The following is a 22,022-nucleotide window of genomic DNA, read 5'->3' as shown; positions in this document are numbered from 1 at the left end:
GACAATTATCAACATGGAAGGAGGGAAGAAAGATGGAGGGGAACATATGCCTTTCATAATTAGGAGCCCCATTATACTGTAGCCGAAAGGGATTTTTTACATTTTAAATTTGATTACATTTCAGAATGAAGCACACTAATTGGTATTTCTACAGTCTGTTTGAAGAGAACTTCATCTGCTTAGGGAGAGAGAAAGAAATAACAAAAACCAGTGACCTTCATACCATGTATGCCTAACATCTAGTGCTTTTGCCTGAAGTATCCATGGTCCCTTTTCAGTTGCTGAAGATATCTCTGGGAATAAGCACTCTATGACTCATCCCAGTTTATCTCTTCAAAGCCAGGAAAGAGATACTAGTGAATATATGAGAATCAAATAGATTTTAAATCCAACAATCACAGCCACTACATGGAAAAACAAACTAAACTGCTCTGTCAACCACTAGAAGTGAGAGATTGGAAGAAGTTATTTGCACAGACAACACACAATTTGACACCTCCAAACCAGGGCCATTGAGAGTTACTTAAGGAAGGAACACGTGCATTGTAAAGTGCAGAAATCCCCAATTACTGCAAAATAAAAGGCATGGTGCACTCCTGCATCCTATCTATCTGCCAGAAACACGGCTTTGCCAGAGAAGCAGATGAGAAATGGGCATGGAAAATGGACACAAAAAAAACAGAGACTGACATTTCTTCTCTCATAAAACTATAAATTATTATCACTTACACATACTCTTGTTTCTCAAAATACATGCCACATAAACCTGTATTTTCTGCACAGAGAAATGTTGCCCAAGACAAAATAACTGAGAAGGAACCACCATGTAACTTACAGGCCATGAAGTCAAAGCAAAAGATACAAACCTTTAGAAAAAGAAGCTGCTGGTGAAAGGAGATGAATTTTTAACCTAAGTATATTTCTGAAGAAAGAAAAGGGTTGCAGAATGTGAAGCAAGTGGAAAGGTAAAAATTACTAAATATGAAGGAAAATAAAGTAACATCCAACCTTTGCAACCTGACCTTTACTGATAAAAGCCCTCAGGAGCAGCTTGGACACCATCTGTCCCCATCCTGCTGTGGCTCCTTGCAGACATGTCACAAGCCAGGCAGGAATGCTGGCTCTGCAGGAAGACAGCCAGCTTGGTGAAGGATGGCTCCCACACCTCACCCTAGGGAATGAAGGGACAAGGCTGGCTTCCAGGCACCCAACTAAACAAAAAAATCTTTCTGATGGTCATAAAAATACAGGCAGCCAAAGTTCCTATTTTAAACCTAGGTTAAAGTAGGGTGGAGGGAACAAACCTGGAGTGCCCTTCGCCTGAAGAAGAGAAGACTGAGAGGGGATCTTATCAATACTTATATTGTCACGAGGACAAGTGCCAGGCTCTTTTCAGTGGCATCCAGAGACACGACAAGGGGCAGTGGGCACAAGTTGGAACATAAGAAGTTCCATCTGAACATAAGGAAAAACTTTTTTATTTGGAGGGTGACAGAGCATTGGAACAGGCTGCCCAGAGAGGTTGTGGAGTCTCCTCTGTAGATATTAAAATCCTGCCTGGATGTGATCATGTGCAACCTGCTCTGGGTATACCTATTTTAGCAAGGGGGTTGGACTAGCTGATCTCCAGAGGTCCCTTCCAACCCCTACCATTCTGTGATTCTATGATTCTACACCACATCCCAGACAGAACCTGAATTACAAAGGTTACTTCACATACATGAATGCAGCAGAGGTGTGAGGAAGCCTACAGGTGGGAGCCTGAGGAGATGAAAGGCAGACTTGAGGAGGAGATGGACAATAAAAGGAAGTGTAACAAGGAGCTAAGGGCAGAAGTTGATCCATGTGGGTGATAGAGAGGCAGAGGGAAGAAGTGAGGCAGCACGCTGGAAATGGGGACAGATGTAAAAAGCAGATGAAGAGGGAAGAACATGAGATGGATGGTGGCAAAAAGAGCTGTGGCATGAAGAGACAATAGAAGATAAAGAAATTTAGGCAAAAAAGTCTCCAGCTGAATCAATTATTCATAGACCTCAATATTCTGTTGCTGTCAAATACCTGCAAAGCCCTGGTGGCATGTTTATCCACTGGTAAACATTTGGCCCATTTGGAAGACCATGTGCTATTGCATTAGTGCAAGCAGTAGACAGCTATGATGTGCAGCCAAATTATCTGCACTTGCCAGTAAAATAAGTATCATACTCCACAGTTAAAATGTTGTTTCAGCTACCTGTATGTCATCCTATGTTGGTTTTTTTTTAAGTCTGGAGGACAACATCACTACCCATAGTGTACACAGAATTGTAAAACACATATACCCAGACAGCACCAGAAACAAAAGCCTGAAGAACGAGATTTGAATAAACCAGGAACATTCACACAGTTTATCCACACATTCCCCACATGAACACAAATCCGTGCAAGAAAAATACATATTTGTATTGTTTTTCATTAAATAAATGTCTCTAATTGGCTATGAGTGGCTGTTGCCACTTCTCATCAGGCAACTATTTCCTCAATAACGTTTATTTAAATGAATAAAGGGTGAAATTAAAAGAGAATCAGACATCTGGTTCTAAACTAGCCTCAGTGATGTGAAATTGTGTAGGACACAACATGACTCTTATTTACACAAAACTCTCAATTAACAGAGCTCCTTCAATCTAATTTTACAAACATTGCTTTCCTTGCCTGTCAAAAGAATATCCAAGAAAGAAAGGGGAGGGGAAAATTCTTAGGCTATGGTCTGTGAATGTTCCTGTCTTGACAGACCACAGTCCTACATGTCTGCAAAAGAGAGCAGGAGGGTCACAGCAAAATGTAACTTGACCTGAACTTTAACCACCAGAGGTGACATTTACTGAACTATAAAATTTAAAGCTAAACAAGAACAAACAGGGAGAAAAGGACTATGAGAACACCTTCTCCATTTTGATTTAAAATTCAAGAGCATGAGTGACCCGCCTCTTAGGTTTAAAGCAAGGGCTTCAATACACATGATGAAATTTGTGAGCAAGTACTCCAGTAACAGGGTAGTGCTTTTGAACTGCTGTAGTGACATCATTTAGATGTTATTGAAAACAAAATGGTAGTAGCACTAAAAACAGTTCTAAAGAAGATATTTAAACTGTTCTACTAAAAAAGTTGTATTAGCAAGACTGACAGATCAAAGAAAATATTAAATCCTGCTTACCCTCTTTCATCAGAATTGATCCCTAGATAACATGTCAACAGCTTCATCCATCCCTTAAACTTGATCTCAAGACTGCTGCAAGCAGGAGGAGCCTTGTATGTTTTCACACTGATTTATACAGAAGCAGAACCTGACCCTTAGTCAGTATTAGAAGAGAAAGCAAATTATCTTGACTTAATGGACAACTGAATGGAAGACCTCCAGAGACAAAATCCACAAGTTTTCAAAGACTGAGATGAAGAGGGGGGAAAAGGCATACTGACTAGTGACCTGTATGGGCAAGTGATGTATATTTAAGTCATAAATCCCTGAGCTATGGTTTAAATTCTAGAATTTCTTTTCAATGTGATTTTTATACTTTTTGTTCTGATGCTAAGATGACCAACACACCAAGTTTGCAAAAGAAAGGTTGCATAATGATCAATTCTTCAAGATACTTCTTTGGTTTAACACTGTGACAATGCAGTCATATGACTCTATTTTAGGTCTGGACTTGACTGCTTCTTGAAATACTTGATTTCAGCGTATTGCATCATCATTAAAATACACAAACACTGCTAGCCTGACATAAGTTGACTGTCCAAAATTCAAAGGACAGAATTCACCCCTGATAAAATCCCATGGTAATTACAAAAGAACTCCCTTCCAACCTAACATTCTATGATCATTGGGCTAAAGAAAATAATTAGAAATATCTCAAGCTTACAGTTATTCCTCCTTTGCTTGGCGGAGGCAATGCTGTCTGCCCTTGTACCATCAGATCCATGACACAGCATAGTATTTAAAACAAATACAAAATTGACAAGATTTATAATACAATACTTAGAAACTCTTACAAAAAGGCATTCAAATTTAACAATATAATCTTTTGCAATCTACAGCAAACACCTTAACATTTGTGTCTGCACAAAAGAAAAACAGAACACAAAAAAATCTGTTTTCTGTCAGACAGGGGTGGTGCCTACTAACAAGTTTCTCTCTCTCTCTTTTTTAAGTTTTGTTTTGTTCTTCTTTAATTTGACAGTTATTTAATGCTTTACCAATTTTTGTTTGCCAGGCTGGGTGTGCTCTGCAAAACAGCAATTTATTGATAATCCTACAATACAAAAAACATGAAGGTTTTGCAAGAAGTGACCTGTATGGAAAGAAAAAAGGGATTTAACCAGGCCACATACATATAAAAGTACCTTTAAAAAGTTTCCAAATTCCAAAGCAGTTTCTGTTTTCATTTTATGCTTAAAGCAAAGAGATATTTGATGTTATAAGAATCTTCTAACTGCTATTGAATTTGCATGCTGAAAAGAACACCAATCATTAATGAAAATTACACCATATCAGTTTCCTGTTGCACTTGGCTGTCCTGCTAAACTGGCAGCGAGACAGGAGCCTGCAGAGCTGCAGGCATATGTCTCATGTTAAAAAAGAAAAAAAAAAAAGACTTCATGTTATAAACACTTCAATGAAAATTACTATCCAGTTTGGAGCCAAGTGAGACCAGGTGCTGAAGACAAAATAAACAGATAGCATAAGAAAGTTTAAAAAAAAAAATCCCTCCACCACAGGGCTTCCATTATATTGTCTTCTACCATACCTTTTAATGTATTTCATGAAATCCAAACAAAATATCCCTGCATGTGTATAAAGCAGATTGATTCTCTCACCTTCATGACCATAGCTTTTTAACATTGATTTTTAAGATATCCTCCACATTTTTCAGAAGTACGAGAAAATATGCATATGCAAATTTAGATTATAAATTAATCCAGGACAATACTGCAATTTGTCTCCCAAACAATTCACTACAAAACCTGACTGAAGCAGGACAGATCATTGTTTTGGTGCACACCCATTTTCTCCTCTCTTTTTCAGAGCTTACAACACTCTCTATGACTCTTTCTGACTGTTCTGTAAATCAGACAAATGTCTTGGGACATGTGCTCTTTTTTCCCCAATACCTCTGTTACCATGAAGCAAAGGAGTGAAGTGTGGCAGCAGTGGCAGCATTGGCAGCATCCCAGGGTTAATTAAACTGAAGAAGCTCCCTTTGAAGCCCTCTTGTGTGGTCAGGCAGTGGCCTTGCTCATGCCTTCTCAGTGCTCCTGGCAGGGTCAGTGTCAGATCCACCATCCTCTGGGACTGCTGGACCACAAATACTTTCCCCTGGATCGTGTCCAAAACGCATCAAGATAATAATCCAGATACCAGGAGGACATCTTACACACACTCTCTGCCACTGAAACTGGGGTATTTTAGGTGTTTATAAAATCAGCTGGGGCAACAGGAAAAAAAGCCTCCTGGAACATCCAGCTCCCATTTCAGTACTGAAGAGAAAATGATCTGGGTTTCCTTGAGCTGCAGTGATAATGTCTGCACTGTGACAGGATGAAGCTATTTAGTTCTATCAACAGAGACTACATTTTGTCATCCAATGCAAAAGGCAAAACTTACTCAAACTGCACCTTATGTTCACACTATCCCTGGAGGGCTCTGCAGGACAAGCACCATTTCCTCATTACTGGGAGAGACACAGAGAGCATGGGAGAGAGAAACACTGACATAATCTGCCATAACTTTCTTTTTTACCATTTTATCATAGGAGCCATCCTATGAGAAAGATTTTCTTCCTTGTACTGCATCCATGATGATGGCAGCAGCCCTGAAGTCTGCACAGCTACATTGCACCAGCATTTACTCCTCCTCTACACAGACCATACTCTGGCATTCCTGGCATTTGCCTTCAATGCAGGGCAGCAGTGAAGACAGAGCAGATTCCCAATCATGCACATACAGCAGCCTAACCTGATGGGAAGGAGTCTTCTTCCCAACTCAAACTTGAGTGCAAAGCTGTCCCACTAGCACTAAGCATGAAAAGGCCCCTTTAGTGGCAGAGACCAGAATAAGCTAATCAGTATTTCAGAGAGAAGCCTGTCTGGACATTCAAAATGTTTAGTTATTTATGTGTTGAGGCATTCCCCCACCCCTGGGCAAGCCACTCTATGAACTTTTAACATAAACAGTTTAGCTTATAAACCTTTGCTCTGGTGTGGAGCTGATCCTTATCTACTAAACTTACTGGCAGCCAGACTCCCACACTCGCCTGGAAGCACGGAGCAACCCAGACATCCAGGGCTGCCCGGCAGGACCCAGCAGTGCTAACACATGGCTCTTATTTTTTGTGCAGACAATGTAAATGCAGAGCTCCTGACATGTAACAGGGCAAAATGGAAGCTCTTAAAAAGGCTTAGAAAGAGTACATCTTGTTGACTTCTCTAAATTACCTCTGAATTTCTTGAATCACGTTACTTTTCTTTGAAAACTCAAAAGGAATTTAGATTTTTCTATTATTCCCCTAAACTATAGCAGTAAACCATTTGTTTTCAGGTTTTAAAATTTTTATTTTGGATAAATATATTCAGCTATAGTTCCCAACAAAAATACCTACACTACATGGAAATACCATATTAGCTCTTCTCTAATTTGTCTACATGTGGCTCTTAATGTGTTTAATTTTTCAGGACAGATGAAAAAAGTCTCTTTGTAGTATAGATTAAATCCTCAATAAATAGCAAAATAAAATAAAACAAATCTGCACAAATGTTTTCAAGTCATGACTTCTTTTTTTCATAATTTCTGTTGTGAAACTCATGGATTATCTGAAAATAAGCTATTATATAAAAGAGGGATAGGGCTATCCATTCCCTAAACTACTGAAAGCTTCGATTTCGTAGGAAATACTCCTGATAAAAGCATGGAAAAGTTTAAATCACTCAGAATTTATTCTTGAATTTTATGGTTTTAAACAGTAGCAGCTTCCCAGTATTTTCCTGAACTGTGTGAATGGGGGGGGAATCACTGGCAGACACTTGAGCTCCACTGTGAAGCTGGAAAAGCCCTCTCCTACACCAGATGGGTGGTACATCCAATCCAATCCAATCCAATCCAGTCCAATCCAATCCAATCCAAGCTAGAGGGGCTACATTATAAACTCAGGCATGTACCTAATTTCCTATCTACTCACCCATAATATAACCAGGTTTGGGATATTATTGCTCCAAACTAAGACCACAGCCAAATAGAAGTGAACGTGTCTGTCTTCTGAAGGAACCAGCCACCCGTTCAGGAAAGTAAACATTTATTGCAAAACCAGGATTATTTTAGGATTCATGATACTTAAGCTACGCTATCAGTAAGGTAATTATATCTTAAGTTGTGTGTAACTTCATTAATGTGCAACATGTCCTCCAAGAACCATGTCCTGGGGGCAATCTGAAGAAGAAAAAAGCACCATGTGTCTAGCCCAGCACAGCAATGCCTATGCTACATCACACAGAATTTAGGGAAAAAAGAGGGGAAAAAAAAAAAAAAGAAAGAGAAAAAAAAAAAAAAAAAAAAAAAAAAAAAAAAGTCCAAAAATCTTTTAAACTTAAGTTTTTAGAAACAGATAACCAGCAGTTCCTGGCCCAAGAGGGTTCCTGCCACACCTATGCCCAAGAGTGTGAAACTGATACCTAGAGCCCAACCAGGTAAGGGCAGCGTGTCTGGCTGGGGGCCTGCAGAGAACACCACGACCTGCAACAGATCTGCTCTACAAAACTCCCACAGAGATTTGTAGATGAAAAAGAGAGAAAGGCACAGCTGAAAAAACAGATTTTTAATTGCTTTGTGGCTGTATTAGCAGTACTTCTGCATACGTTTGTAGTTGTACACAGCTTTACAGGGACATTTACAGAACTAGATGAACAGATAAGATGATAAAATAAATACAAAATTTTACAGGTTGTTCTTTTTTTCTAACAGCTGCAAAAGACACCACCCCCCCCCCCCCCCCCAAGTGCCCCTAACCCAGAATTCTGTTGAAAAGCATCCATTTTCCATTATGTGTTGGTCTATTCTATTTCCCCTCCAATTTGTAACATTCTGCTGGAAACAGTGATGAAGAACATATGTCTGTGGTAAATCACACCCAGGAGAAATCTTGGAACTGTTACATTCAGTTTTATTACCCAAAACATTGATAGTCTACCACAACACATATTATTTAACAGTTCCATCAAACACAGCACCATTAATATAAATCTATATTATTATGAATGCAAAAAGACTTGTATCATATTTCTCAAATCTCATTGTCTGATTTAATGTACTGCATTTTCATTTTAATTAACAGTTGCAGGGTATTTTTAGTGGTTCAGTGAAACCAAGTGTTGTATAAATGCAGAATGTTTTTGTACAAATATTTTGGGAAACACACCTTCAAGCAACAATAAGCTTGAGAAGCCTCACACTCAACAGCCAGGAAACTGTGAGTGCTTTTACAATATAAACTTACATAAATGCTGCATCTTAATATTTTCTGCAGAGGGCTGTAATCATCCAGGCTCCATCAGGGAAACCTTGTGTGGCCAACTGGACAGACAAACATCCCTGAGAATTGCTTTCCTTTCTACTACTGCAAATACTAATCCAGTTTTACTAGGTAACACCAGAACCCAATCATGGTGCACATATCCCCTGTGCACTGATGAACTGCATCTCTGGGGCAAGGTCTGCACTAGTGCTGTGAGGCAGAACAAGTTTAATAGGAATGAAAGATACCTCAAATAAACCTGGCTATCACGCTGACTAATGACTTGACCTCAAAAGTCAGGTTTTCCAAAGTTTTACAAGGGTTTTTAATTTTTTTTCTCAGGTGCATCCATGGGAACAAATAAAAACAAAAAAAATGTGTATCTCTCAAGACTGCACACCTTCCACACTTTGCAGAGGAGAGGAAAACAAAAGGCTTAGACAGCAGCAGTTTGCAGCTGAGAAAGGGCTTTTCATTTCAACTTATATCGACAAAAAAGCCTTACTACAGTGTTGGGTCCAAAGCAAAACCAAAACATTAGGCACCAGGTGCATCAGAAAGCAGAGCACAAAGTCCTCCCTGTTCAAAGAAATGTAATCCCTAATACCTGAAAATGTAATTTAATACTTTCCAAGTTCCAAAATGAGTCACACAAAGCTGAGAGCACCAGTCCCCTTCCCGAACTGCAAACTGAGACCCAGAGAGAGTTATACCTGCTGAATGCCAGTCTCACTTAGTTTATTACTACTTACTCATCACATGTAAGAATAACACAAGCTATATTGTTCTGCTTCTCTGTCGTGTTCAGTCCATACCCTGAATGAAGCCACAACTCACAGAAAATAGCCTATAGAATCATGAAATTGAACACTGTGCTACACTGCACACAGGAGTGAAATGATTGCATGGGAAACAGAGTTACTGGCATTTCTCAGCTTTGAAGTGCTCAGCCTTGCAGCCTTACTAATACTCCTATATGCCTTTTTAAAGGCAAAAGTGCATTTTGCTCTCTCTTGCTACAATTAAAGCTGTCCTATCATGCATCCATGGCCAGCAGGGTTTGAAACTTCAGCCTGAAGCTCTGCAGAGCAGATTTACTGCAGAATGGATATTAAATATTCAGAAACTCAGATCCCACATGGGAACCTGCAGGTGAGGAGTAAGCCAGCAGGCAGTGTCTCAAACTCACACAATAACTGGCTTAGTTTTCTCTCCTGACACATCCAATTTAACATTATTCCTAACACCTTGATGGAAACCTGAAAACAAAAGACAGTGAACATTAGCTTTGTTCTGGTCATGAATGAGAGATTCCAAGAATCACTGAAATTTCTTTCAGTCTAATTAACTTTTGTGGCCAGTTAAAGCAAGAAGGGTTTTATCTTGTTTCTGACTAAAAGAAAAATGAGGGCAGAACACTGGATAGGACCTCAATCTACCCAAACCTGTGGCTGTTACCAACTTGCAGAGCTGGGCTGACCTTGTGAAAACAAGCCAACCTGTGCCTGTTATAAGGTACAGTGGGTCTGTAGCTGATGGCATGTTCTGCTCAAAGAACGTCTCAGTACTATATCCACTATTGTACCAAATGGGGAAACTTTCAGCCTTGCTATAAAGTCCTACTGCTGTGTCTTTGAAAGAAAGCTTGTGGGTGATCCTACAGTTCTGCCTTGCTTTACCTCTCAAGCAGCAAGTAAGGTACCCAAGGGTCAGAGGGAAGCAGGATGTAGAACACACAGGCCTGGCAAAATACAGGTCAAGGAAGAGGAGGTCTAAGGCTGCTCATGTTTTCTCAGTCTTCCCAACCAGACTGCCAACATTGGAAATTACAAAGTCAGCAAGTTCCACAAATGCTGAGAAAGCAATCAGTTGGATTAGTAACAGCTTCAAACTATCTAAGGGGCATTCCAAGAAATTCCATTTTATAATTTTCTCCCAAGACAATCTTTACTTTTGGTCATGATAGTTAACTTAAACTTTTTTCCTCTCTTTTATGAGTAAGCCAAAAGAACTGTTGTTCCAAATAAGATGTAAAACAAAGAGTGTTGATAAACCAAAAAAGTATGGGAGGAAGGGGAAATACTATGACACACTTTTGCAGAAAGCACAACCATGGACAGAAACAGATGGATGCATGGACTCTGGTTTTGTGTTACCACATAATAATGATGTGCTTGGTCTAAAACTACTGGGTCTGACTGGAATGGAGTTAACTTTCTTCTCAACAGCTTGTATAGTGCTGTGTTTTGGATTTGTGGCTAAACCCAGGCTGATAACATACAAATGGGAAGGCTTTCTCTCTTTCATGGTCAGATGATCTAAGTAACAGACACCTGTCATGTTTCTAATAATCCAGCTGCTGTGCAAAAAGACAGAAGTAATTTTATTCCATAAACTAAAGAATCTTTGTACTGAAATATTCATTCACCAAGGTATTTGACTGAAATTTTCGACTTCAACTCTACCCATGCTCACATTATGCACAACAAAAAGAAAGTCACAAAACTGTGATTTGTAACACTGTCAATCATAGGAGAAAAGATAAAATATCAAAATAGAGAGCAAAGTAAATAAGTTTAGAAATTATGGCACCACATCCAGTAGAGACACCACTGAAGTTGAGGGAAGCACCATATGGTGGACAAGATAAATACAGCACCTGCTAAAAAACAGGAGAGTAAAAGTACAAGAAATCTGGAACACTGTGGGGCACCATGAACACGAGTTAAAATAACAGCACAGTGCAAGTATGACTAAACACGTCCATTCCTACAGTACGAGTCCTTTAACCATTACAGTATTTTACACTCAAAGCAACAGCAGACCAATCAGACCACACCTCTATTTTGAAGTAGAAGTGTCCACAGGGAATAGTACCAGAATAACCAACAGCAGTAATTATTACACTCCCCTTGAGACTCCCCACTTAAGTCCACTCTTGGCAAAGGCTTTCAGTTCCAAACTCCTCAGAAGATCTTGATTTATGTTCATATGCTCCCTACTTCAAAGATGACCTGGTCAATGACCTGCTCACTATTAGTAATTTTTGAGAAAACTGACAGCTGGAAGTGAGATCCCTTCTGCCATTCAGATAGGTTATCCTTGAGCAGGGGGTTCATTTTAATTAATGTTTTTAACAATCTTTTTTTTTTTTTAAACATGATACTGTCAGCAAGAAGTTAGGGCTTTCTTATTCTATGAGTACTCAACTAAAAAAGGCTTAGCATGCTATTTTTAAAGGCTAATGTTCATGTCGTTTCAGCAAAAAACTCAATGTTGGTTTTAGACACATTTCATCCTTTATGCCAGACAAACCAGCTCCTCATATTCACAAAACAACTGTGGTTCATTTAACATGTTCCCAGAATTAATTTTGACTTCCCAGGGTCAGCTTTACACTGATCAATAAAAGACGCTGTGGAAAAGATTACCTTATGAAAACACACAAACTTAGCCAACCTTTAACAAAAAGAACAACTTGTGGGGCTTTCACCAGACTCAGCACTCTTCAAGGACAGCCTGTCAGCATTTGGCATACAGGAACATGGGAGATGGAACAAATCTACAGGAAATCCTTGTGCTTACTAATGTACCCTCAGCACCACAGACAAGTCAAGCCACTTTTATGTGTTTCTCCCAGTTCCCATGCTCCTGACCATCCAGTTTCCCATCACACAAGCAGAATCTTACCTCTTAGTTTCTGTATCAAAGGAGATGGCTCTGGCTCATGACAAATAGCCTTGACTAGAGCCTTTTTCACTTCTTCTTCAGCTGTGTCCAGCTCTTTTCCACTTTTGATTTCTCCAACCACAGAATACATGTATACCAGCAAGACAAGGAAGTCCTCACAGCTATAATCATCTTTCGTTCTTTCATTGTAAGACTTGATCATTGGCAATAACTGGTTCAAAACACTGGGCATTTCTGACTCACCAATAGTCTGAAAAAGAAAAGGAAGATCATGTCAGATTGATCCTGTAATGTTCAGCACTTAGACATACTCCTGCCTCCACCTGCAAGTCATTATTTCACCTAATAGCAGTTCTCATTTAATGATGCACTGTTCAGCATTTGCATTCTCATTTCTTGGAACATGGCCTTGTGACTTATTTGCTGCTCAGACAGTGAATTTATTAGTTTCCTACAAGTTTTTTTCCTAGATTTGTTATAGCAGCATCTTGCCACATGAAAAGCCTGATGATTAGATTTCCATGTACCAGTATGATGCGGGGACAGGAACATCAGTCTAAGTGGTATGGGTAGAAACTGTACGAAGCACAAGGTCAAATCCTCCCCCTAAATTTTGGACCTCTTCCTTTGAGCCTGATCTTGGACTTGAGCAGGGAGTTCAAAGGCCAGCTCCCACTGACTTCAATTACTACTGCAGGCTCTCAGCATATCTGCAAACCTGATCTTATGCTCTCAGGTCAGAAACCCAGAAAATTAGAAACTGAGAGAACCACGAGTGAAACGGGTGCTTTAAGTGACAGCAGTTTCCTAGAAGAGATCTACGACAGGATCAAGGGCATGGCACAAGCATGAGCCAAGTGACCCTCTTCTCCCTCTGCCTCTTCCACTGCACATTTGCCAGCTTCTGAAAGCCATGTAACAAGAGTCTTTTGCACCAAAAAACCCCTTTGTTTGGTAGGCAGGTCAGGCTCCTTTCCACTGCACATCCACACTGTGAGGTGAGAAGGCAAAGGCTATCTGGAAGGAGAAGTACATGGCTGTGAGGCTGAAAGATGATCACAGTGTGTATATTAGGAGAGGAAGGCTGGTAGAGAAAAGGAGGGGAAAATGAGAGTATGTTGGGATGTCCTAGGTCCTCAGTGGTTAGAATTTCACTTACTTTTTCTCATCTCTGTGGGAAATTGGGAAGTATCTGCATAGCTTCCCTGTGGTTGTAAAAAGGAGACAAAATCAAACACATTTCATGGCACCCTGAGGTCCCATGCTGACATCCACATCATGTAATACCTGGAATGGGCTTTAGTCCCCACACCCCTGTGTATGAAACACCCACACACGGGTTTTCTACTGAGGGTCAGCTTGCAGCTCAGCAGTGGGAGCAGGTGAGAAGTGGGGCCAGTGCAAGGCAAGCAGGAGAATCACGCTGCTCCTGCGTGGGAAGTGTGGGAGGTGAGAACAGCCTTGCTTTCTCAGTGGCAGTGATTTCTTGGATCCATCCAAGAGGCCCCCAGCAACACCAGCACCCTGCCCCTTGTCAGGTAATCACCAAACAGCATCCTGTGAAAACCTGTGGGTCAGTTTATAGTAAAACATTGCATCTCTTAGAATCCAAAGTGTCAAGACTGCCAACATTTATTCTTGCTTGTTACTACAGAAACTTCAAACAGACCAGCCATGGCAAACAGGCACCACAGCTATTAATATAACCTTTAAACAGGTTCACAGCAAGTAAATAAAATAGAAACCAAGCAAATCAGAGACAGGTTTATACAATCACAAAACCATGCAATTAGGTTCATCACTGCTTTTAGCTGCATTAATTTAGTTCTGAACTCTTCTGACAACTATTTTTTTTTCTGAAGCCTGGGCAGGGATTTCAGAGTCTAACTTCAGGAAGAAGGAAACAGAAAATTTATCACCTGCATACTCCATACAACAATTCAGAGGGTCCTGGGTTTGGTTGTATTTTGGTTTTAGTTGGTCGTTGACAACCTCAGGAACACTGACAAGCATCTCATGAACTGTAATTCTTGTATTTCCACTGATCCACTATAGGTCTCAATCATAAAGAAAGAACAAATTACTCAAGCTCTCACTCAACTTTTTTTTTCCCAGCCTGTGCTATAGGAAACAACATTTCTGCAGACTTCAGGCCCCACCCTGCTCCTGAGGTACAAGTTTTGCCATGGACCCAATTTTCAAAGGACTTTAATGTGGTCAGATGCTATGTTTCCATTTGAATACATATTTGTATTCAAATTCCATTTGAATTTTCTAACAACCCACATGCTAAACCTAACAGTAAGTGTACACTGTGGACTTGAAGCAGAAAATTACAAAGCTACAGTGGTCAAAAGCATGTGGGAGCCAAAAAAAAAATTTCAGAAATCTGGGAGGGGCTGGCACCCTGTGTGTTTGGGCAAGGAGCATTAAATCAAATGCACAGCAAAACCAGGCACTGCTCTGCCTGGGAAGCCAGGCCATCGTGTTTGGCACCAGTCTGGCATGTACTGGCAGCTGGGCACCCTCCAGAGAAGGCTGCCAATTCCCAAATTTCAGCTGAGCCCTCAGTTCAGTGTTAGCTGTTCTCTTCTTGAAAAGAGGTACAAATTCTCATCTGTATGCTAGTACAACAAATGCCAGATCACCCAGATTCTAAAGTGGAAAAGGACATGTCAGGGAATTCAGAGGCATGCAGCTAACCATGAGGAAGCCAATCACACTGAACAAAAGCTTCATCAGGCTAAAATTTCAATAATTTAAGATCAACCTTTATGTAGAGTTATTCTGGAATAGGTTACAAACTTCAATCTAGTCAATCTGAATTCACTTTTAAGGAAAGGCATATGCCACATATTGTTGCATGTAATTCACCAGCTACTGGCCCATCATCTATTCCCCCCTCGTCTCCCAACACATTAACTCTTTATGTCACTCCCTCTCAAAGTATCACAACACCAAAAATAAGTTATTGAAAAAGCTGTTTTGCATGCCCAAATTATCCAAATGCAAGGAGCATTGAGGATGCACATGGACATATAAAACAGTAGGGCCAACGATGACAGTAGCTTCTGAAAGTATACGTGTACAGCATCCCTGCAAACTTTCAAGCATACATAATAAAACAATGGGTCTAAACTTTCAGGATAATTTACTGTAGGGCAGCCTAAAACTCAACAATTTAAAGCAACAATTGCCACCTCTTATCTTCAAAGTAAAAATCAGAGGAAAAAAAAATAGAGTTATAATAAACCGTTAACTTCAGAACACACGTAGGGTCTTTCTGGGGTATGAACTTCTCTGGAATGTTTTTCCCTTATCTCTTGGGAAATGGCACTGCAGAGGACTTCAAATGGAACTGCCAAATTTCAGAGGCTATTTTGTCCAAACAGGCCAGTTGGACTGGAGTGTAACGAAAAAAAAAAAAAAGGGACTTGCAGCCTCACTGCAGAGCATGACTCCGCAGGGAGCTGGGAAATTTGCCTCAAACAAAATCCACTGGCAGAATGTCATTATCTGGCCACCTCTGATGATTTAGGGGCTCCCTGCACTGCCTAACAATCAATCAATTACCCTGATTGAACAACCCTAAAACACAACTTTTAAAAATCTAACTACCCATGACCCAAATTTCCTGCTGGTTATGTTGGCCTCAGGTTAGCCCCATTTGTCTATCATCAAGAGAGCCAATAAAAACAATAAAACCAGGTCAATTCTGAGCTTTCCAAAGGCTGCATAAAAACATTAATGCTCCTTAATGCAGAGCCAGCTAAGGCCCAAGCTCTAATGTCTCCTGCTCAACTGTATTTTTGGACATTTTAATTCTATAACCACATATTCTTCAGAATGGAAGGGAGAGTTTCTGATAGATTTGTGTTGTTTTCCATCTCTTTTCTCCACTTTCCTTAGTTATTTATTTTAATTACCTAAGCTGTGTTTACTATCCCTAAGGGGAAACGAGCTGACATCAATTTGCTGAATTTTGTGAAACGCCCAAGTTTTGGCAGATGGGAGGATAATGAAGAAATTACAAAAATAATTTTTTCAGTTTTAAAACACTGAGCATGATATTGTGCTTTGAAAAAGTGATGTTTAAAATGTGTCTGAAAAGATCTGCAGGAATTAAGAGGAAGCATAGTATACCCAAGAAGAAACATTTTACTTTTCTGTGAACAGCATTCTTTTTAGTATTAAATAAAGTTTTAAGAATCTAAAGCCGTATGTATCATCAGACATCTTTACACAACAGAGAACAGAGTGTGCTGGGAAGGAAGAGAAGAGGAGGGTCAGAGTTTACTTGAATTAACACGTGTCCCTGACAAAATTGAGAAGAGAACCGAGCACTCCAATCCCTGTGCTTCCAGCCCACTGTCCTCAACACGTTATTAAAAATATTAAAGCAAAAATCAACTTCAAGCAAGTGGAATTTATTTTCTTTTAAAATCCAAGAGGAAGGAGGAGATAAATCTTATGAGACTACTTCACTATGTAAATATTCTAGACCCTGTCCATTTAGGAAAGTAAAACATGTATAATTCCTTCAGAGGTCGCATGAGTTAACAGAACCTTTTGGAATGGGAACCACACAGCTTTACAACAGTGAGGAATTATATCAGAAACAAAACAAAATTAAAAAACCAAAAACCACACCCAGCTGCAGGTGAAACCAGCAGAAAGATCAGTTGAAACTCACAAGCCTGTGGTTCATTAGCTGCCCCACCGTCCTGGACCACCCTATTTAATAGAAGCTTCCTTCTATTAATAGCTTAGCTGGGAAAAGAGGTTTTATGAGCTGTGGGGTAAGAAGCTTTCCAGTGTTGCTCTATCTGAGTTCTCATGTTTTACCTGGGTTTCATACTTTGTGTTTCGTGATGTTGCCACGTATTAGTTTCCCCACCATCCAGACAAAAGCAGAATATTCTTGCTGCTAACAGTTACAATGGCACTAAGGGAGGACCTCATGGAAGTGCAAAACCAGCTCAGATGCTTTGATGGCAACAGCTCTCTCCAGCAGTAGAGAAAACAAGAGGCGCTGCCAAGCTAAGGAGGATTCTCAGCTTCCTGCAGTGCTCAGCTGCCCATAAATCAAATACTGCAGTTCTGTTACTTGCTGTTTTTTCACAGTTTGGCCACCTGAGATTTGGGGTTGATTGCACATAATTTCCATATGGGAGAAATGATGTTTCCACTCCCTTCTCCCAGCAAAACAATAATTTCATGTATTTAGCTTTCATTAAATGGCTTATGGGTGACTAGTGATTTGACACAGTAAATCAGTATGACCTTACCAAGTAAATTATGTTTTTCCACGTGAAGCTCTAAAAATCATTACAAGTCTTGTCTTGGGCAGGTTTTGATAAAAGTATACGTTCTCTTTGTCTTCTCCTTACTCCCTTCAAGAATATGATTGAAGAATAACCAACACAAAACACAACACTCTCCACCATTAGGAAGCCCCTCTATCTGTTCAAAATACATAGTACCCAATTATTCAGGCAGGCTCCTTAAGAAGAGGATTAAACAATTTTGATAACTGACGTCCACTGTCTGTACATTTCTTTTTGCAGGAAGTGAGTTTGGACACCAGAAAAATTTCAGTGTTAAACTTATGTTTCCAGATGGGGAGGGCTGACATAGCCTCACCTTGCAGGGGGAAGGAGCAAAGGTGAGCCTCAGGGAAAAGCAGATGTCTCTTAAGGGACAGCAGCTTGGGTATGGAGATGTGAGAAGCTGGTGGTAAATGGCTGCTTCCAGTGGAAAAAAAAAAAAAAGCAGCATGTCACAGATAAGGAGAAAGATCCCATGGCAACAGGTTTATTGCTTGCCCCTGTCAATAGTGAGAGACTTGCTTCTTCCTCTCTTTAATGGTAGCATCTGTCTGTTCACTCAATAGATAATACAGAAATCTATGGAGAAAACATGTATAAGCAAAATAGAGGGGAACTAAAGTGACAGTGAGAGATCCAGCAAACAGTAAAAATATCTAGGACTTGTCTCCTCTGTAATTACTCTTAATGGCTCTTTTGTCTTTAATGAAATATTGCTATTGAGCCAAAATTCTATCTCTTGTCCTTTTTTCTGCATTTATCACCTGCTCTGAGTATTTCCCCTGGAACTGTATTCTCAAAATTGCAGAGACAATTCCCAGGCAGCCCTTGTAGACAGAGTCTGAAAATTCTATAGTAAACAAATAAAAAATAAAAAAAAAGAAAATGAGTAAGCTTTTTAAAAGCTATTTTTAAGCTGGCTCATGCTGTCAGAGACACAGATTCACATTTATCCTACATGCACGCTCTCCCAGTTGGCCTTCATTCTTGCCTTCTGTCCACCACAGCAGCCTCTTCCTTCTGTGCCTGCTGAAATGTTTCTGTGACTGTGCATTACAAGAAACTGTTTTAACCAGACTGGTTCTCTGCTCATGTTTACTGCTTGGCCCAGAAACACACAAGCCACAAAGTCCAAGGATTGGACACTTACAGAACAGCGCTGGCCTGAAGCCTACATGAAATAGTTTAAAGTTGCCAAGATATATAAAAGAAAATTATATAAATAATCACCTGCTTGTTGGATGACTTCTTTAATACTCTGTCATATGGCCAGATTCTTAATTGGTGTCTCTCAGTCAACACTACAGACATCAGCAATCCTTTGCCAATTTATACCTGCTGAATATCTAATCCAGGATGTTAGTACTTACTGCAAAACACAGTGATGAGTCAAAGGCAAGAAAAATTAAGTGACAAAATAAAGCCTTTAAAAAGCACATTTGTAAGCTCTTCTGGTCAGACATATTATTTTTAACATGTCTTGTGTAACTGTGAAAAAACACCATTGACACTTAACAGCTAATATGTGATAACAAAAAAAATATTAAAAACAAGTTATTCATGCTCTGTAATGTCTAAAACAAAACAAAAGCAAAGAGCAGGACAGTTCTTTCAGGCAGTAATTCCCTAGCCCATGACGATGACCTAAGCAATTGGAATCCGCCTATAACCGATAGCCAAAGTAGTGTATTCCAGTATTTTTCTTTAATCTAATTTCCTTAGGACATAAAAAAAAAAGGATTTTGAACAACATAACAAAGATTTCTCTTCACCTTTATCCTGTATATACTGAGCACCACAGCTGTTTGACAGAAATTTCCCATTTTCAACCATCTCACAACTTCTACAGTTATTTTTGTTGCTTGCATGTCACAAGGCAGATTCAGTTTCTGTGACAGAACTGCAAGACCTATGCACACATTTTAAGAAATTTCATTACGGTCACAAAAAGCTTTTAATAAACCCACTGATATATCTGATTTTCCACAGTAGAGAAATCACCTCATCCCAATGAGTTAGGCTGTCTGGCAATGTATCATTACATCATACAGTCCAGTTTCTCCCTCTCTCTTTGGAAACCAGCTAACTGTACAGCTGTGTTAAGATATTTTAATGGGTTCATAGGGGCTCATCAGCAACAGGATACTGAAAAAGGATATTTAATAAGTCTGGATTTTATTAGACAAAGCTCTGCAAGGATAAGGACAATTCTACTTAAATCACTGCATGTCTGACATAACAGACTCATCAGCAAGTTAAAAAAGGGAGTAAGTACCTTTAAACCTCCTCAGTCAAAAGCTTTTAGTAGTGATGTTTTCTACAGATGTGTTCAGTAGAAACATGAATCAGCATGGCAAAAACTGTGTCAGAAGAATGAAAAAGCAGCATAGGCCCAGTTAAGATAAAGCATGTATCAGAGAAAGATCTTGGTGCTACGCATGTCAGGATTTTTGGGGGACCTTTTTTTTTCAGTTTTTGTTTGTTTGTTCATTAATTTTTATAAGCCTTAGAATATTGGGAAAAATGCCAAAAGATGGCTGGGGTACAATACTGAGAAAAGAGCACATCTGAGGAGGTTAAAACTCGTATCAGCTTTGAGAAGAAAAATGGGAAAGTCACTACAAAACAAAGGATAAGAATTGACAGAGACAGAAAACAAACATAAGGGCTATACATCAAGCAAAATATATTACAACCAAATTAGTCATTCAATAGTGTAGGAGGAGGGGATTCTGTCCTGGAGGATTGTTACTAAAAAAGATTTCAGAGCTGCTCTGGACAAAGAAAAGGACATGAATCTTTCCTTAGATCGCTAGCTATAGCTCTTCAGGTTTGAAAAACTGATGAGCCAGAGGGGAATAAAGGTCTAAAAATTCACAAGTGGACTAGAGCAGGCAGGTGGGGATTTATTGCTTACTCTCTGTCCCAACACAAGAACTAAGGGACTATTAACAAAGCTGAAAAGAGTCAGTTTGAAGAGCAAATTAAACAGAGTAGATCTTCACGCAATTTGCTTAGATGTGGAACCCCTTGCCAAAGGTTGGGTGCTGCTAAATTCTTACTTGGGTTCACAAAGACGATGGGAAAAACTCACAGACAAAAAAATTCCCATCAAATATTTGTCAATACACAGAAACCACATTGGTTCCACAACTCAGAAGGGCTGGAGCTGAGAGATTATCATATAACTGTGTCCTCCTCTCTTAGTCTCCTGAGTATGGTTAGAAAGAACAAACTAGCTCAGCTGCATTTTTGATCCAATCCAGAATGGACATATTTACCTCAAAGCCATGGCAAAAGGACAAATATCACTTAAAAATACAGTATGCAGTGGAAAGAAGTAGGGGAGCAGGTTTATTGAAGTATGTGGCACTGTAAGGAGTGGGTCTGATATATTGTGTCCAGTACCAGTGTCCATATCTCTAAGAAGAGATAATATTGGAGAGAGCTACAAAACAACTAAAAGAGTAAATTTCTTCAGAGTGAGAAATAGTTGGTTTACATGTCTCTTCAGGCAGGAGAAAATTTTGGAGTATGAGACTTCTTGAATCTAGTCACGAAGGGCACAAGAGAAATAAGGGAAGCTGGTACTATGATTTTTCCGATTCTCAAGGTAGTGGAGATCCTCTCTGGTATGAGTATTTCACGAAGACTTTGGATGGTGAAAGGACAGAAAACAAGCAGGAAGCACAAACTCAGTGGTCCCATACAATAAAACACTATGCATAAAATTCATGTGGTGAATAAAACCATAAATCCTTTGGCACAGCACTCAATTGCAGAGCAAAGAATGGTGAACTGAGAGGGAACGATAATTTAGAAACAGAAGAAAGGATAAAGGTAATACCTACTGAAATACTAGACATGCTGTGAGAGCTGGCACACTTCAGTAGGTTATAAAAGGAGAGTGACTGACAGTCAAAAGAACCCCATCTTGTGCCTTTTTCGTCACATCCACTTCTTCTGAGGCACCTCTTGTCTCTCAGTCCTTTGTATCACCCTTGACTCATATACCAGTCTAACATCAGCTGACCAGAAACTCTTCATTGTTGCAGAGAAACCTCCATGGTTTTGGTGACTGGTAAAATCCATGGTGGCCACTGGGACCAGAAATAAAAAAATGAGATGGCCTGGGAAAAAGGCAAACTGGGAAAACAACTCTTATTAGGATAATGAGTGAAAAACAAAAGGAGTTGAAGCCCACACAACTGGGTTAATTTCAAATAAACTTGTTTACTTGTTGCTGTTGGCTTGTTTGTGTGTTACCTTAATATCAAGCTTTTTAAAACCAGTACAGCCAATTTCTGCCCCTAGAAGTTTGATAATAACAGACAATAAGGACACCCTCCATATACTGCCACAAACACCGGTGCCAGTATGTGCCACCAAAGCATCATACAACTCATGTTCCAACTATGGTATGGCCAAATGCATACCTGTGAGCTTTTAGCAATGCTTAGAGATT

General features: G+C 39.7%; 1 protein-coding gene across 3 annotated transcripts in view; it reads right to left on the bottom strand.

The window, feature by feature from the left end:
• SCFD2 (sec1 family domain containing 2) overlaps nucleotides 1–22,022 on the bottom strand; it is a 181,679-nt gene that overhangs the window by 87,639 nt on the left and 72,018 nt on the right. For all 3 annotated transcript variants that reach the window (XR_011725802.1, XM_071743544.1, XM_071743545.1), the window contains exon 5: nucleotides 12,231–12,480. Coding sequence is in view for 2 of the 3 variants with exons in the window: in XM_071743544.1 (XP_071599645.1) it covers nucleotides 12,231–12,480 (250 nt within the window). In the remaining variant the exon portion in view is untranslated. The remainder of the gene's footprint in view (nucleotides 1–12,230; nucleotides 12,481–22,022) is intronic.

This window comes from Heliangelus exortis, chromosome 4, assembly GCF_036169615.1.
Source record: "Heliangelus exortis chromosome 4, bHelExo1.hap1, whole genome shotgun sequence".
Classification (NCBI taxonomy): domain Eukaryota; kingdom Metazoa; phylum Chordata; class Aves; order Apodiformes; family Trochilidae; genus Heliangelus; species Heliangelus exortis.
Note: the sequence above shows the minus strand (reverse complement) of the source record. Positions and strands in the feature narration are given on the sequence as shown.